This window comes from Rhinopithecus roxellana, chromosome 1 (assembly GCF_007565055.1).
Source record: "Rhinopithecus roxellana isolate Shanxi Qingling chromosome 1, ASM756505v1, whole genome shotgun sequence".
NCBI lineage: Eukaryota > Metazoa > Chordata > Mammalia > Primates > Cercopithecidae > Rhinopithecus > Rhinopithecus roxellana.
Genome location: NC_044549.1, coordinates 45169773 through 45188243, shown reverse-complemented (window position 1 = coordinate 45188243; position 18471 = coordinate 45169773). Strand labels below are relative to the sequence as shown.

Here is an 18471-nt window from a genome sequence, read left to right as displayed (position 1 = left end):
TGCTCAGAGGAATACATTAGATCCAGGAAGGTCTGCTGGAGGAGCTAAAGTAGGAACTGACTCTGGAAGGAGAAGAGAGGCTCAAACTGGCAGAAGGTATGGAGAAGGCACTGCAGAGGGAAAGAAGTGTCAGGCACAAGAGAAATGGAAGGACTGGCAGGATATCCAGGGGACAGGAAGAACATCAGGTTAACTAAGGACTATAAAAAGAAGGAAGAAAAGATAAGATTGGGCTCCCAGAGGGCTGTGGGCCATATCCTTGGGAGCCCAGGCTATGGGGATCAGCAGAAATCAGAGCCCTGGCAGTGCTCAATGGCCTCTAGGATTTCTGCACAAGGTCTTCCCATATGCTTAGCAAGCAAATGGAATCCAAGTTTCTAAAGGTTTTAAAGGTTGCTCACCTATGCCTCTCCCCGTACCCAAATCACTGCTGCACAATCCTGCCAAGGAGTTGTTCTGCCTGTACTTCAACATCTTCAGTGGCAGGGGGCTCATTACCTTATAAGATATACTAGTCCCTAATGGGAAGAGGCAGCTGCCAGGTCACTCTCGTCTAACAGCAATGACAATAATAAATTACTATTGCTACTACTGCTAACAATAATTACAATAATATAGAATGCACTTAGTCATTATATAGTCTTCTGCACACTCCCATTGCATGCCTGCCCTCACCTCCCACACCTACACTCTGAATCATCAGGCTCTCGCCTTTTCTCCAATGAGGTGGGAGACAACTGCTGCTTAACTTCCCCTTTCCTTTATCCCCTTCCCACCTCCTCTTCTCTCTGTTTTGGCTGTCGCCCAACAGCCAAACCAATAGTGCCTGTGGCATGAACCTCTGCTCTACAGGACCGGACTAGCTCTTGCTCTGTGACTGCACTGCTACTTCTTGTAGATCACCAAAATCACCCAGAAATAAAGGTTTGGTCCATGAGGTATAAGCACATGGCATGTTTCTCAAAATATGATCTTCGGCTACTAACATTGTCTACCCCAGCCCCTGCCTCAGACCCTACCAGAAATTCTGATCCAGGAGGCCTAGAGTGGAGCCCTGGAACAGGCTCCCAGAGTGATTCTGGCATACCTTATTGTTTGAGAATGACTGCCTTAGGGGCTCTGGCCAGTCTTTGACTTCAATTATATCAGGGGTCACCAGACTTTTTCTTAAAGGGTCAGATATTAAATATTTCAGGCTAATGGGCCAAATGGTCTCTGCAATAGCTACTCAACTCTGTTATTGTAGTGAGAAGGCAGCCATTAACACTATCTGTAGTAGGTTGAATAATAGTCCACAAACATATCATGGCAAAGACTTTGCAAATATGATTAAGTTAACCATCTTGAGATAGGGCGATTATTCTAGATTATCTAGATGGGTCCTAAATGTAGTCACAGGTATCCTTAAAAGAGAGAGGCAGAGAAATATTTGACACAGATGCAAGAGAAGGCAATTTGACCCTGGAGTTAGAGATGGGAATGATGCAGCCACAAGCCAAGGAATGTCAGCAGCCATTGGAAGCTGGGAGCGGAAAGGAACCAATTTTCTCTTAGAACCTCTGGAAGCACAGCCCTGCTGACCCCTAGATTTCAGCCCCATGAAACTGATTTCTGGCTTCCAGAACTGTGCAATAATAAGTTTCTGTTGTTCTAAGCCACCAAGCTTATGGAAATTTGTTGCACCATCAATGGAAAACTAATACACTCCATAAACAAATATACCTTGCTGTGTACCAATAAAACTTTATTTATAAAAACTGGTGGATGGCCCACCAGCTACAGATTGCTAACCCCAGAGTGAGACATTAACAGGTCTTTGTGCACAAGATGTATGGGAGAGAGAAGTCATATAAATATTTGGAAGTCATTATTCAGAAAAAAACAAAAACTAAACATATAAACACGAGCCCTCACTTGAGTTCCCTCTGCCAGGAAAGAAAGAAAAGGAGGAAACAAAAACTCCTTTAAAAATCTCCTGTCCCCGATCCATGCGGAAATGAACTGAAATAAAACCTCAGGGAATGTGCCACGTGCCCAGATTCTCCAGCTGAAGCAACTCTCACAGGGCCAGGCCAGGGGACTGCGGTTGGATGGGAAGCTCGGGGAATGTCCCTTTGGTTCTGGGTGTCCTTTAGAACACCCAGCTGGGGCCAGAGCCCTCCTTTCTCTCTCTGTCTGCCTCAGCAGAAAGGAAGCAGCTGCCCCAAGCATAACTTCCCCTCTCCTACTTCTCCCCCACTAACACACAAGTGAATCTGAACACATGTGCGCACACACTTCTTCTCTAGGTCCTTTACAAAGGAAAGTCCCACAAATACTCACCAGACACGAAGGCCACTTTTTCCTTTAGGATAGGAAGGACATCAGAAGCTTTCAAACCATCATTCCGAAAAGACCCTGTGGGAAAACAAACCAGAAGGAATCACGGTGAGAGGAGCCAGCTAGCTGAATCGCAGGGTCCCATCCTCAGTCTCCCAGTCCCATCATCAGTCAGCAAGTCCTGCCTTGTCCAGGTCCTACAGCCCAGCCTGATGGACCAGGAGAGGGTCTGCAACAGAAGGGATCCTTCCACATGATGCCAGCCACAGGGGTGATCAGGGCTGCAACCTCCCCGGTCCTTCTCAAGCAGAGGACAATCCAAATCACCCTCCTCATGTGGACAAACCTCCATGCCCTGGGGGCAAAAAAAAAAAAAAAAAAAAAAAAAACCAGCCTTGTTGCTGTTGAGCAACTTGAAGACGGAGGACTTTCACAAAATCATGCTGTACCTCTAGTGCCTAGCACAGTGCCTTGAACATACTCAGCACTCAGGAAATATCTGTTGAATTAGTTAACAGATATCAAGATGGATTACAAAGTCCTAAATAAAGATTTACAAAGTCCCTTTTGCCTTTCCTTTGGCACAACAACTATTAGTCTTTATTTTACAAACAAGGAAAGTAAACCACAAAACTCCTTCAGAAGGAAGCAAAGTTGATGACAATATTCCTCTCCCCATCTCTTCCTCCTTCCCTCAATGTCATCATCATCAGTCCATGATAGACAGGAGATGGGGAGACACAAATCTCCTGGGAAGGAAATGCACTACCTTGTTTAACTTGTTCTCTTTCTAAATCTTGCTTCTCATTCAGAAAGTCCTTTTACGTTCTAGTTGAGTTCCTGTTTGGGGGCTGGAGGCAGAAGCTTGGGGCTCCCAGAGAACGGAAACTAAAGATGTGCCTGGAGGAACAGTAGCCTCAGGAGGCAAAGGACAATCCAGCCCAGTGTGGGATGTGTGGGAAGTCAGGACCCAGCTTCCACATACACAAACCCCAGGCTAGCCCACTGCACCCCTATCATTTAACCTAAGAACCCCACAGGGACTCTCAGGGAGAGCCACCCACACTTACAGCAATTTGAGCTCTAACTGAGGTCTCTGTTATGTGTCGCCATTAGGGATATGACACAGATAGACCCCAGAAGGTGAGCGGTTTTACGTCAGCTCAGGGAGCAGAACCAGATACCATGGATACCCCCTCGGGTGCCTTTCTCCACTTGGCTTATACCCTTGGGGTCCAAATTTGACAATTTACAGAGGAAAGCAACATGCTGGGCAGGACAATCCCACTCAATCCTTCAATCTCTAAACACTGACTGTTTCAAGAAACCCACCTGGGAATTTTGGCAATAAAATTCCAAGCCAGGCGTAAGATCACTGGCCTAGGGAAGTGAAGTGGGCCAACTGCACACTCAATCAAGGAGGAAGAGAGATGTGTCCTCAGAATGCCAGCGTCTATGATCAGAGGTCATACCCTAAACCTAAAGCAAATTTCCTAAGTGTCTCTGACCATTTTGCCTATTTTTTCTCTTTCATTTTTCACCAAATGAAGACTGCAAGTCTTTTATTCATCAGTTGTTTCTCTTTACTAGCTGACAGAGAACCAGCTACAAGGCTCACTCTGAGAAGACCTCGAGCAATAGGAAAACAAAGTAACACCATAAAAAAGAATACTTGAACTTCAAAGCCTATAAGCATTATTTTGAACTTTCTATCCTTAGTTTCTACAGATATTTATGCTCTAATTTTATCTTCTCCACAGAAAAACAATTAAATTTCACTAATAGAGGCTAATTAGGATCAATATAAATTATTATAGAATTTATGAATAGATATATAAAGTATTTTTTTCATCCTTATGCAACAAGGAGACATTTAGCTTCCTTGGCAATCTATTAGGCTTTATCTGTTAGACAAGGATCTTTAATACATGACTTGTTTGTGAAAAATGATGCTTCTATATCAAAATACATGATTTTCCTTTGTGAAATATATCTTTCTATACATTAATTTTAAAACACTTTCCTCTATATAACCATGCACTCTACTAATAGCTATAGAAAAAAATGTAATATAAAAGTTAAATTTCAGTCTTATCTTCTTTCAGATTATTTACAAGTTCAAAAATAGCAAGGCCCAAACTAATGAGATTTACTATATAAAAAGAGTCCACATAACTCTCTTTTCTCCTAAACTCTTGTCCTGTTTTTTTTTCACTGTCCTCCCTCTTGTCCCCTACTGTGTTGCAGTACACAAGAGGGTCCTAATTCTAAATAGCCATAAGACCTTAAGAAAGGGTTTCAAATTTGCTATAATGGAAGCAAAAGGTTCCCCATCCTATCTCCTCTCTACTCCCACCCTTGGAGAGGAAGAGGAAGCTGCAAGTCTCATCCATCACACCCACTCATTGTGTCCCACCTCTTCCTTCTCCCCACCAGGGCCCAGGACCTGGAGAGAAGGTGTGCAGCTTGTCCATGCAGCTTGCAGTCATGGGCTTCAGCAAATATCAGTGCCTTGGGTTGGGCTGTTCTAGGGATTCCTAGGGCTTCTACTTCCCAGGCCAGGGTCCTCCCCGACCCTGTAGAGGCCACTGCTGCGTCTGGTTTTGTGTCCACCATAAGAAAACCTAAAGTGTCCAGATTTACAAAATCCAAACTAGGGGACAATCATTTCCAATTACAACTAAAATTTTCACATTATAAAAGCATTTGCTCCAGAGTCTCTTCAAATAAAAATTCCCCTAGTGATTTGAATTAGTTTTTCATTTGCCAAAAATTAAATTACATATAACTTTTCAACAATATATGTATTATGTAAAGCCAAGTAGAGCTAATTAGCCCAGCAGCTCAGAAATTGGTGACCTTGCATATAAAACCTATTTGTACTGGCTAAAGATCCTATGTAGCATATCAATTCCCCCAGGGCCCTTGTGAAACCAGCTGTTGGAATATATAATAAAGGAGAAGTCCATTGAATGCTAACTCAAACAGGACCAATGAAATAGCAACCTGTTTTCACTATCAGGTACATGTCTTGGTAGACTCATGGTAAATGTTCAATAAATATTTGATGAAAGAATAAATGAATGAATAAAACATTGACCCTTCCGAAAATGACTTACACAAGGTCAGTGACTTCATCTGTCACACCATGCACTGGCTATCTGAGTAGATGCCCTCCAGGGTACTACTCAGCTGTAATACTCTGAGACTTTCTAAACCTTCTCTTCATATTTGTTGGCCTTTAAGATCCTCAGGTTATCAGATCAATATGCTTTAAAAGGAAGTACTGGGAATAAATTCCCTAACAAGATTCATTCCGCCTTGGGAAGATAAAACATTTCACTGGCTTCCTGGCCAATTTTTCCCCCAGAATCAGTTTATAGATGCTCAGGGGCAGATCACCCCATTTTGCAGGTAGCCCAAAATGCCAAAATGAGAGAAGGGTAATGGAAGAATTTCCATGAGGCTTAACCTCTTGAAGGAAGCAAGCTTACATTATCATTGCTATTTCTGGTATAAAGTTTATGTGATAGAACTATTAGAAAATAAACTCTAGATCAAGCTTGTGCAACCTGTGGTCCGCAGGCCTCATGCAGCCCAGGGCAGCTTTAATGCAGTCCAACACAAATTTGTAAACTGTCTTAAAACATTATGAGATTTTTTTGCAATTTTTTTTTTTTTTTAGCTTTTCAGCTGTCATTAGTATTAGTGTATGTTCTGTGTGGTCCAAGACAATTCTTTTTCTTCCAATGTGGCCCAGGGAGGCCAAAAGACTGGACACTCCTGCTCTAGACCAATCATAGACCTGTTTCCATCTTAAAAAAAAAAAACGCCAGTTGAAACAGGCTTGCTACCTCTAAAGAAGGCCTGAGAAGACATTAAAAAAAAAAACCCTAAGCCCTTGGAGTTGCTGCAGGAAAAAACAAAAAACAAAATTAGGGGTAGCACCTTCATAGACCTGACCCAAGACGGGTTGTGGGTCGTGGGTGTTGTGCTTCTTCTTAAGGACAAAGGCATGCTTCGCTGGCATTCAGTGCTAATCCCACCCCATTTGTATCCTGCTGTTGTCAGAATTACAAGCCTGCTGTTCCGTTAATTAGCAAAGTTGAAATGCTCCACATCTATTAAGGAAGTACAAATTATCCCTGCTATCTCCCCAGGATCCTCCAGCATAGGTCTTCTCCAAGCCCCACTTTTGCTCCTCCTTGCTCTAAATGTGTTATGCTTACATTGTTTCTAGTAATCATTTCCCACGTTAGAAAATGCCAATCATCCTCACTCTGGCTCCCAGCCTCTGTGTGACCTTAATGGCAATGGTAAAACTGACCCTTGAGCCACCAACCCTGTCTGTGGTTTTGTGGGTGTAGAGTAGCAGTATATTCCCCAGGGCACCTGTGTTCCATACTAACCTCCTTCAGAAAGCAATCCTTATTTCAACAAGTGAAGAAGCAAACAACAGAGTGGGTATTTATAGAGCATTTGGAGGTTCAAGCTGCCAAAGTATCCATGGATTGCTCTTTGTTTCCTTTTGGTTCTCAGACACACCCCTTTAATGGGCACCTATGTAGAAGTTACTATGTAAGTGTTCTAACATTGCTTCAAGTGGGCCTGAGCCCTGTTTCTGCACACTTCCCTATGCTCAGGTTTCTGCCTTCTCTTTCTGCTTCACCCTGTGGTGTCCAGCATGGGAGCCTTACTCAAAATGGCACTGAGTCACTGAAGCAGAGGCTGCATAAGAGAGATCTGGCTTACAATTGAGAGATGCAGGAGCTCATTTGGCGGGACCTTAGTTTGGTTGTAATTTTGAAATTTTCCTATTCCTAAGGTCATTGTTTCATTAATTCTATATTGAGCACTATGTGCCAGGTCATATGTCAGGCTTTGGTGATAGTAAGACAAATAAGAAATGGATCCTGCTCTCCAGGGGCTTCCAAGCGGAGACAAACAGGTTTCCAAATAGGACAATTAAACTGTTATCAGAGACAGGATATCACCTGTACAAAATGCAAGGAGACTCAAAAATAAAAATTTAAAAAAAAAAGAGCTTCTTAAAGATGAGTCCTAAAACCTTGCAACTCAAGGTAATAAGCATCACATATACCTAGAACCTTGCTGGAAATGCAAAATCTCAAGTTCCACCCCAGACTTACAGAGTCAGAGCCTACATTTTAACAAGAAACCCAGGTGAGGCCAGGCATGGCAGTTCATGTCTATAATACCAGCACTTTGGGAGGCTAAGGCAGGCAGACAACTTGAGCCCAGGATTTTGAGACCAGCATGGCCAACATGACAAAACCCTATCTATCCTATCTATATAAAAAAATACAACAAAAATTAGCCAGTCATGGTGGCACACATCTGCAGTCCCAGCCACTTGGGAGGGTGAGGTGGGAGGACTGATTGCGCCAGGGAGGTCAAGGCTGCAGTGAGCTGTGATCACGCCACTGCACTCCAGCCTGGGTGACAGAACAAGACCCAGTCCCAATGCCTCCCACCACACACACACAAAAACCCAGCTGATCCACATGCACATTATACTTTGGGAAGTTGTGTACTAAAGTATGTCTTTCCATTCCAGAGTCATCTCAGAGGCAGAAGATGGAGAAAAGCATCCTGTAGCCTGGCCTAAACAGGACCCATAAAATCTCATCTAACACTACTCATCACCCCTCCAGCCCCTACCATGGGAAGACCCCTCTCCACTGCCCAGAGATTCTAGAGATTCAGCCATTACCCTATAATTATCTATTATTCAAATTCAGCTCTGGAATAAAAAGGCTATCTGGGAGGTAGATGAATTCCCCTTCCAGGGCTTTAAGACTGGACTACATCTTACTTTTTGGTGGCAGGAGTGTTTATGAATAACACCTGTCCAAACTGCTCACAATTTTGGTAGCTTAAACCATTCCTTCATGTATCAGATGTTTTAATTTCACCACAAATCTTCCTTCCTACCCTCAGAGCCCCACCTTCTCTAACTACTCTCAGTACCATAAATACTGTCACTGATAATATTTACAGACCAAGATGCCATCTCTAAGACAGCCCTGGAGGACAGAGAAGCCAGTCCCTTTATGCCTCTTTATCCCAACTGCACCCCCACTCACAGGTACAAAGCCCTGAACACTGGGGAAATGCTGGACAAGAAACAGAAAGGAGGGGTGTTCCCACCTGGGGAGCTCTGCATCTGAGAACACAGTGCCCATCTCAGGCAATTCTCTCCCTTGGAGGGGAAACCCAATTTCTACTCTCTGAGAATTTCCAGCCTCATAAAATACCCAGTGTCCATTTCCCCTGATACCAGGAAGCTACCAGACTGCATAAAAAACCAGTGAAGACTGTGAGATTCTGATAAAGATCCTCCCACCCTTCCCCCAACCTGACCATCCTGTATCCACTATATCTTAATTATTGGTGCCGTCATCCACGGAGCTAACCAAACAGAAACCTGGGAAGCACTCTAGACTCCTCCCCCTCCTCCATCACACATATTGATTCAGCTACTTGGTTCTGTTGATCCTACCTCTTAAATCTGTCTCTAATGTGTCATTTCCTCTGTGCAGTTTCCCTGGCCTCCCCATCAAGCTGAGCTGTCTCCAGTTGTACTTGATACTCCATCACTCCTGAATGGCATTTATACGTTTTCGTTTACTCCCCATTAACTGATCATGATGCCTTGAGGGTAGGGAACATGTAGTATTCCTTATTCTACCCCAGAACCCAGCACAGTGCCTGTCACAAAAAAAGAGTCAAGAAATACTGAAACTGACCACGCACAGGCACAGAGAAGACAGAGAATGGCAAGTTGAGATGATCCATCAGGTCAGTCTCCACAGAGAAGATGATCTTCAAACTAGATTGTAAATAACGGAAGAGGCAAGGGATGGTGGGAAGCAGTACATGCCAAGGCAGAGAGGGAGGGGCAAACAAACTGTATGCTATGGATGAAGAGATTTTACTCATTGAACAGAAAAGCAGAGTTAGGGGGTGATGAAAAGGAGTGCATGGAGGAGGGTGGGCTCTATGGTCTGACTCCCAACAGGGTGGACGCCTGGGGAGGCATCGGCAAAGATGCCACTATAAGTCTTTGGAGACTCCGAGACCCAGGTCTGTGCTACAGCAAGGGGTAGCGTTAGGTGGAATCTCGATGGTCCCAGAAGAAGGCTGTGGCTCCTGAATAGGGCTTGGCCCAGCAGGCTCTGATCCCAACCTCCAGGTCACATTCTGCTTTATCTTTAAGGATATGGGGACTTGGCCCCTGCTGAAGTTAGTTTTAGAATAGGGCGTAGGGGCACTGGAACTTTGTCTCTTTTGATCTTCTCCCTAACTCCCAGGAGAGGCAGGAAGCATGTTTGTGGGTAACCTCCTGGGATCTGCTGGGACAGTAGCAGGCGGACAGTTTATGTGAGACCCCATGAAAGTGCAATGTGAAGGCCGGGCGCGGTGGCTCAAGCCTGTAATCCCAGCACTTTGGGAGGCCGAGACGGGCGGATCACGAGGTCAGGAGATCGAGACCATCCTGGCTAACACGGGGAAACCCCGTCTCTACTAAAAAAATACCAAAAAAAAAAAAAAAAAAACTAGCCGGGCGAGGTGGCGGGCACCTGTAGTCCCAGCTACTCGGGAGGCTGAGGCAGGAGAATGGCGTAAACCGGGGAGGCAGAGCTTGCAGTGAGCTGAGATCTGGCCACTGTGCTCCAGCCTAGGCAACAGAGCGAGACTCCGTCTCAAAAAAAAAAAAAAAAAAAGAAAGTGCAATGTGAAACTGAATCATAAAGGAAAGAGATTTAAAGTCCTGGTCTTTTCCGTGTAGAAAATAGATGGGCGAGGCCCTTAGGAGAAGACACTGTCAGTGAAACTGGAGTTAGCAGAGAACCTATTAGAAGCAAGATCTTCATTCCCTTCATTCTTCCTTCTTTCATCCCCTCCTTTCCTATGTTAACACAAGAGAAAAAGAGAGGTGGCAAGAGTGGGAGAAAACAATAAGGAAAAGGAGTAAGAGCAAGAGATAAAGAGTTGGAGAGAAAGATACACGCGCACACACGCACACACACACACACACACACACACACACACACACACACACACAGAGAGAAAGAAATGGAGGTGAATGTTCCTGTCTCCTCTTTATAGACCCTAAGGAGCTATTAAGGAAACTGTTGAAAAATGCCTCCAGTGACTATAAATATGTTCCTTAGAGTTCTCCTTACATCAATTACCACCAGCTGGATGTGGTGGCTCACACCAGTAATCCCAGCACTTTGGGAGGCCCAGGTGGGCAGATCGCAAGGTCAGGAGTTTGAGACCAGCCTGGCCAACTAAAAGCCTGGCCATAGCGAAACCCTGTCTCTACTAAAAATACAAAAATCAGCCAGTTGTGGTGGTGTGAGCCCGTAATCCTAGCTACTCAGGAGGCTGAGGCAGGAGAATTGCTTGAACCCAGGAGGCGGAAGTTGCAGTGAGCCGAGATCGTGCCACTGCACTCCAGCCTGGGAGACAGAGGGAGACTCTATCTCACAAAACAAAACAAAAACACCTACCACCAAGACAGAAAGTGTGTGCTTAGAGGAAGGAATAAACCTGGCAGAGAGAGAAAGACTGGGCAGCTTTATATCAGCAACCAAACACACAGCAGTATGGAGACCCACATGTCTCTCCCCAACCTGAAAATCTACCTGTGCTCAATGAGGCCAACTCCCCACAGTCGTCCTTCATCCCTGTCACCCACGAACATCAAATGGACCAAGGAGCATCCCCCTCCTTAGGTGGCAGGTGTGCAGGAGGGATGGTCGGCAGAGTTCTCCTCCTTGGCCATGGGATTTCTAAGCAAAGGACACCCAGGAGCCTCTGCTAACCTGATTTCAACACAAAAAGGGGAAAAAAAAGTGTTCTTCTTTTGGCAATTGCTAAATACTGAGCTTTTCTAAGCAAACTGACCAGGCCTCCTGTAACCTGAGGCAGCAGCCAGGGACTTGGCTGATAACCAGGTTGGGCAGCCTTTACACTGGAGAAAAGCAATGTCTACCTTCTCTCAATTCTGATATGCATTTGAAGTTTATTTTCATAAACAACCATCTTCTGCCCTGCACCATAGTGAGCTGGACAGCTTCCTTAGGGTGCCTGCCCTAACTGCTCCATCACCATCTAGGCTGGACTCACTTGTCTGCCTCAGTATATCACTGGCATGTACCTCCCTATTCTGCCATTGTTCACCACTGCATCTGGCTCCCTCACTAGACTCTAAGCTCATTGAGGGCAGGGGCTGAGTACTTCTCTCAATAGCTTTAGTGCTTGGTACACAGCTGGCACTTAATGAGTGACCCAGAGGCAGAGTTTTTCACATCCCAAGTGTCACGACACCTTCTACATAAAAAGTGTTAGTAACTGCCATGTCTCTTCCTCCCATGGTGCTTCTTTGTGCTTATTTCTACCTCCATGTTCATCTTTCTTTCTCTCTCACATGAACTCTAATTGAGGCCAATTTCAATATTAACTTTCTAAAGTCAATATTAGCTATAAAGGCCTGGATAATGGGCTACCTTTGAGGAACGGAAATTTGTAACACTTTCCATTGCTAAATTAGCTCCATTAAAGATCACTAATAATTAGCACTTTAAACACACAGTAACGCCTCTCTAAGCCCAGCTAATGAGCAAACCATTTCTGTTTATTCTTCACAAGATTTAATATTAGCTCAAGTTGAGACCTCAGCTGCAATATACACAGGCTTATTCACTCTTCCTCCCTCCCTCCCTCCCCAGAAAAATTGACATCTGGAGTATGGTGCAGACACAAGAAAATGGCCACTTCAGAAGTGATTCTATCCACCCACTGCATTTGTTTTGAAACTGTTTTCTAACTCACCAGGTTATCTAAAGTGCTCATACATCACAGGCAGTGGTGCTCGTGGTAGATTTATTGTCTTTTTTGTTACTTTAAGCACTGCTCTTGGATGGGTCCTCAAAGTAACACAGAACATTAGCTTGTCAGTGATTACTATGATCCAACTGTTGAACATTAGCTGTGTATTTGCTATTATAATATATTTGGAGACAGTTACAAAGGTGCCTGGGGTAGAAGGTGTGTGCTGTGCAAGTTCAGACATAGAAAAGCTTTGCTCCTTGGGACCCTCATCTCAATCCCCCTCCCTTTTCCCCAGCACAAACATCAATAATATTAATACTTAATTTAATCAGGGCATAAAGACTAGCTAAACATGAAGTTGCTGACTTGAAAAGCCAGTTCGGGGCTCTGTCATTATGGAAGGCACTCTGGCAGATATCTAAATATGAAATTGTCCAGCACCTATTGGATGCCTATCCCCTCAACCATCTCTCCAACCCCCATGTGGGTGGCAGTAAAGTAGCAATGGCTGACCACAGAGTTTAGGGCAGAGGACCCTCACAGGCAGCTCCTGGAGCAGACCCTCTCACACAAGCCCAGAGTTTCTCCCCACTTTCAGTTGCACTCTTTCTGATTCTACAACCATGCCACTCCTGCTCCAGTGTCCTCACCATGACTATCAATGAGCAATGTCACAGGGATACACTGGCACAGACTGGGCACAGGTCCACCACATACATGGAACAACTAGGACCAAAGTAACAACCAGGTTTGCAGAACTGCAGGTGCGGTCTGACAGCTGAGAAGGGACACATCCAAAGGTCATTTTACTGAACAAACTAGAAACTAAAGCACCCTCTCCCCATGGCCAGGACATGTATGCCACTGTCCTTGGTCCTGAACTAGTGTGACATTGCTACTTGGAGTGGCTGCTGTCTATGCTGTCTTTGGGATATGTCAGCCAAAACAGAAAGAGGCAGAGATGAAAGAGATGTTAAGATATATCATGGAGATAAAGAAATGTGAAGAAGCATTGGAGGGATATACATACAGAGAGATTACAGAAGAGAGGTTTGTTTGGTATTGTTTTCAAATTATTGTAGTAACCAAGAAACAAAGGTCTGTGTACATACCCCTACGCACATACACAGACACAAACATACCCACATCCCATGGAAATGAGACAGCATGAACCCTGTATGTCCCCTGATACAATGTTCAGATATCTAGATAAATTGGCTAACCATATCTGATGGATTATCCATGGAAAGATTCCTGGAGTTTTAAGCAATTTTTGAGTCCCTACTTAAGTTATTGCCTTGGATATCCAAACATATACAATTCAATTAATATTTATTGAGCACCTATATGTGTCAGGCAAAGTTACAATCACTGTGGGTACAAAGGTAAACAATATAGAGTTCCTGACCTTAAGGGATTTTTAATTTAAGGAAAGAGTCAGACAAACCAACATGTAATTTCAATATCATGCAAGAAATATAATATAGAGGTACCCATGGGGGACAAATATTCAGATAATCCAAAAGAGATACTAAAACTCCAGCTCTAAGGAAGTCTCTAAAATGTGAAAAACCAGTAACAAGAGAAGAGGCAATGGATTATGGGATCATCACCTAGGTCCTAGATTGGACAGGACAGGTGATGAGTCTCTGGTGGGTCTAGGAGAAGAGAGAGGACTAACTAAGACACTGTGGGGTTTTCCCATGACCTAGACCCTATCCATAATAACAATGAGATGAGTTAATGTTTGCTGGAGACAAACAACAAAGCTTCCCCTGTGGACCTAGCATAACCAGGGCCCAGCAGAAGCTAGAAAATTTGCCATGATTGGGAAAATATTTGACTCATGATGTCTGCTATTTCTTTAGAAAGAAGCATAACAATGTTAAGTGCTAAATAGGAACCCAGGTGTGATCTAGGTATCTCATGAAACCAAAATCCTTCTCCAGAATTCTGGAGGGTAGACTGGGTAATCCTCAACTCTTCTCACCAGAGGACAGACTAAGTTATACTTTTCACCTGACAAACTGAAGCAGGCCTATAAACCCTGCCTCAAAATGTATGTGGTGGGGGAAAGCCATGAACTTCATGAAACTGTATGCAAACCATTGCATATCTGTCCATATGTGTCTATTCTTCTGAGAGACAATTTTTAAGTCCAGTTGTCAACAGATTTTCAAGGGGATCTATGACACCCTAAATCACTGAGAACCACTAGCCTAGGGCAGTCACAATGAGAGTCTACAAGTTACCTTGGGTTCTAACCACGAGAACCTATTATCTAGGCTCTGCCTCCCTCACAGCACACTTTATGACACTCACGGTTTAGCTGGAATCCAATACCGTGGTTGGGCTGGCAGAGAAAAAATGAAATGATTTTGATTCTTTAGCTGAGATAAAATGGAAACTGTGGCAGATGGTAGAAGGTGAAGGCTGTGTGAAGGATCCTGTGCTGTAAGAATAAGCTTTATCAGAGGTGGTTCTCTCTCATTATGGAGCTACTAAGAGCTGGAAGAACTGAGGTTAGTTGAACACAAAGTGAGTTTTGTAGACACCAAGGCAGTACATTTCCAGTAAGCCTTCCAAACTGATGACACCCCTGCCATTGGAGGGATGACAACTTGACCCCAGGCCCTTTCTCGATTCATGACACTGTCAAGGTTAGAGCCAGCAGAAAGGGTTTGCAAACATGTTTAACAAGATCTGCTGGAGCCTGGATAATGGCAGGATAAGGTTTCTGGAGTGTTCCTAGTGAGGCTGGAACCATAGGACACACCTGGCCATTACTTGCTCAACGTGCTGTCTTCCACTTAAGACAGCAAGCTCTCCCAGGACAGGCATGTCTTGAGGGGAAGGTCACAGCCCTGAGTCAAGAATAGACTTTGGACAGAAGTCTGACTCCCAGCTCCAGTATTTATTAGCTGTGTGTCCCTGGACAGCTTAACCTCTGTGGGTCTCTGTTTCTTCACATGAGATAAGAATATCTAAACTTCATAGGCTGTTATAATGATTAAAGGAGGAAAATTGAAAAACCAGACACCTAGCTGACACTAAGTAAACATAATGCTCACTTTTCTCTATTCATCTTGATATCTCCTTCATGGGGCCTGACACATGGTAGATGTTCAATGATAAGTACTGATTATACGAATGAGTGAGCAAGTGAACGAGTAAGTGAATGGAGTAAACTCAGAAAACAGCAGCTAAAAACTGCCTCCTCAATTTCCCACTGCACACCTGTAAGCCACACCGCTCACACCCATCTGTGTGGGTCCTCTGAATTTTTATTGTTTCCCTCTTCTACCCAATCTGGGCTATTTGGCGAGCACTACAAGTACGCCTGCTCCCTTACCCAGGTGCCCCAGATGTAAAAGAAAGCCTGCTGTTCCCGAAGGAAGGCCAGCTGCCCAGCTGATTGTGCATTTGTGCCTCCTCCTGTGGCCAGGGGGCTACGGTCAGGGGCATCTCCATGACCATAGCTGCCAGCAGCTGGCAGGCCTTGTTCCTTCTTTTCCCAACTCCTCGTCCCCCTGCCCTTATGAGACTGGGTTCTACATAAAGATCTACAGGTCAAGGTGGCATTTCTGAGAAGCATGCCTACTGAAAACACATCCTGAGAGCGGGGCCACCATCTGAGATGAAGAAGCCACCACATCTACCTAGTAGGCAGCCTTCAGAGCCCCATGGGGAGAGGTCTGGGGAGAGTCATTCACCTGTGAGTCTTTTTCTTACTTGGACTTTAGTTGTCAGGCTGTAGTAAGTAGGAGGAGTTCACAGAGAAAGAAAAGCTAGAGAGGTTATGTTACCCTTAACACACAGAGCTAGGTGTGAAGGCACAGGAAAGTGGCGAATACAAATCCAAGTGAGTTGGATACTAAAATCTGCTTGCTACATGTAGAATAAATGTCCCCAGGTTGCTTAAATTCTCAGTTCCACGCTCTCTGAAATGATTTTCTCACCAACTCCCCAGCACTCGTAATTCTCTCCCAGTAATCTTAGCAGACCTCTAGGAGGCTGGGATATCTGGTCCCCTGCTCTTTCAGCTCCCTGAAAAAGAGGAGTCCTTGCCATGACTAAACAGCCATGAGACAGTCTCGTCCATGGATAAATGTGCATGTGTACTCAGAACATAGCCTATATGCTAAGAACAGAATAATTTTAAGTTAGGGAGTAAAGAGATTTATGACAGCTTTATATATTTCAAAAAATCAGAAACAACCTCAAATGTTCAACCTCAGGGAAGTGGTTAAATAAACCATGGTATATCTACTCAATGTATTCATTAAATATTCATTAAATATATACAAATATAATATCTTGGGAAATTTCCTGGTATATTGTTAAGTGTGAAAAAGATTATAAAACAGTTATGTACAACCATGTCTCAATTGTACATATAGTGTCTGTGTTTGTGTGTGTATAAAAACCATATCTATATGTACATATATATATATGTACACAGCAGTTATCTCTGAAAATTGGATTGCAGATTTTGTTAATGTTTCTTTAATTTTGTCTATGTCAGATTTTTCTTGTTTATTCTTGAAATAATTGGAAAAGAGCAAATTCCCTCTTTTGTATATTGATCCTTCATATATAGAATATCTGTAAAATATTCATACACTTAAAAAGTTTAATAATTAGGTTGTGGTTATGATAACAAGTCAAATAGCATTTTAAGAGCAACCTTATTTAAAGTTTAGAATAACTGTGTTACACAGCTGTTCACTCTGCAATGTGATCCTGTGGCAAATAAAAATTGGTTACCATTCACAGATAAAATTGTCTTATGACTAAAAGAACTGAAGTCCAAATGAGCTGTAAAAGAAAACTCCATTTTTCATTAGGTATAATTTTCCATGTATGCAAATAGGGTTTATCTCTTTGAAATGCAAGATATAAAAGAAGATTCAAGTAAAATAAAATTCAAATAAAATCAACATGTTTTTAGATTAAAACATTACAGTGGATATCTGTTGAATGAATCTCTAAGTACCCGCTATGTGCCAAAGGGATTTTCAACTAGATGTTTACCTATAAAAACAAGTAGATAAAAATAATTAAACTTTTTTTAAAGATAAATAATGGGTTGGTCTTGCCCTACCAGATATGAAAGTATATATTTTAAATTCAAACTATTAAAAGGTGAAGCAGACACAAGAATTAACATATAATGAACAGAGCCTGAAACATAGCCCTAATACAGATCTAGCATATTTTAAAATCTAATGCATGATAAGGAAAGAATCTAAAGCAACAGAGAAAAGATAAAGTAGTCAATAAATGGCAATAAATGGCACTGGAAAAACAATATTTGGAAAAGAAAAATCCAGTTAATCCTGACAACTTCATACCATACACCAAAATAAAATAAATTTTAGACAGATTAGAGCCCAAATCTTTAAAATGACATTTTTTTAAAAACCTTAAGAGAAAACATGCATGGTCATTTAACTGATCCCTGAATAAGAAAGAGCTCTCAAGGCACAAAAGTATTTAAAGAAATCAGAAAGGAAAATATTGATGGTTTTGTTTATGTAGAATTTAAACTATATGTCAGATTATAAACACAATTTAAAAGGCAAATGACAAGCTAGGAAAAGTATAACAAATACAATAGAGAAAAAATTACTGCTCCCTATTTGAAAAATGGGCAAAGAATATAAATATACTTTTCAAAAAGGAGGGAAAATGGATAATAAACATAAGAAAAAGCAGTCCACCTAATTAGTAATAAAGAAAATGCAAACTAAACAATGAGATGTTTTAAAATCCATTAAATTTGCAAAGATTTTGAGAAGGCAATAATCATCAACGCTAGCAAAGGTTATAGGTTCCTGCCTATAACCCTGTTAGTGCAAGTAAAATTGCTTCAACTTTTTCAGGAAGCAATTTGGTAATATGAATAATAATAATAAAGTGATCTAGTGATATCCCTTCTGGATGTCTATGTGAAGGAACTAAAGAAAAATGAGGACAGATATTTGCAAACAAGGTATTTCATGTAATACTTTTTAATGTGGCCCCAAATTGCAAACATCCCAAGTATCCAACAGAAAGTAGATAGCTACGATAAACTTGAAATAGGTATAAATTAAATAGACATCAGCCATTACAATTTGTATTTTTGAGTAATTTTTAATTTCATGGAAGAATGCTTGCAACATATAAAGTAAAAATTAGGGTACTAATGATACACGCATTATATAATTTAGGTTAAATCATATGAGATTGCTGAGACTCAACTTTTTTATTTTTTTTACCTTCTGAAATAGTGATTTGATATGA

At 42.5% G+C, this 18471-nt stretch overlaps 1 protein-coding gene across 5 annotated transcripts in view; it reads right to left on the bottom strand.

The window, feature by feature from the left end:
- Positions 1-18471, bottom strand: part of KALRN (kalirin RhoGEF kinase) — a 707465-nt gene that overhangs the window by 505549 nt on the left and 183445 nt on the right. For all 5 annotated transcript variants that reach the window (XM_030942180.1, XM_030942185.1, XM_030942189.1 and 2 more), the window contains exon 2: positions 2323-2397. In XM_030942180.1, coding sequence (XP_030798040.1) covers positions 2323-2397 — 75 coding nt within the window. The remainder of the gene's footprint in view (positions 1-2322; positions 2398-18471) is intronic.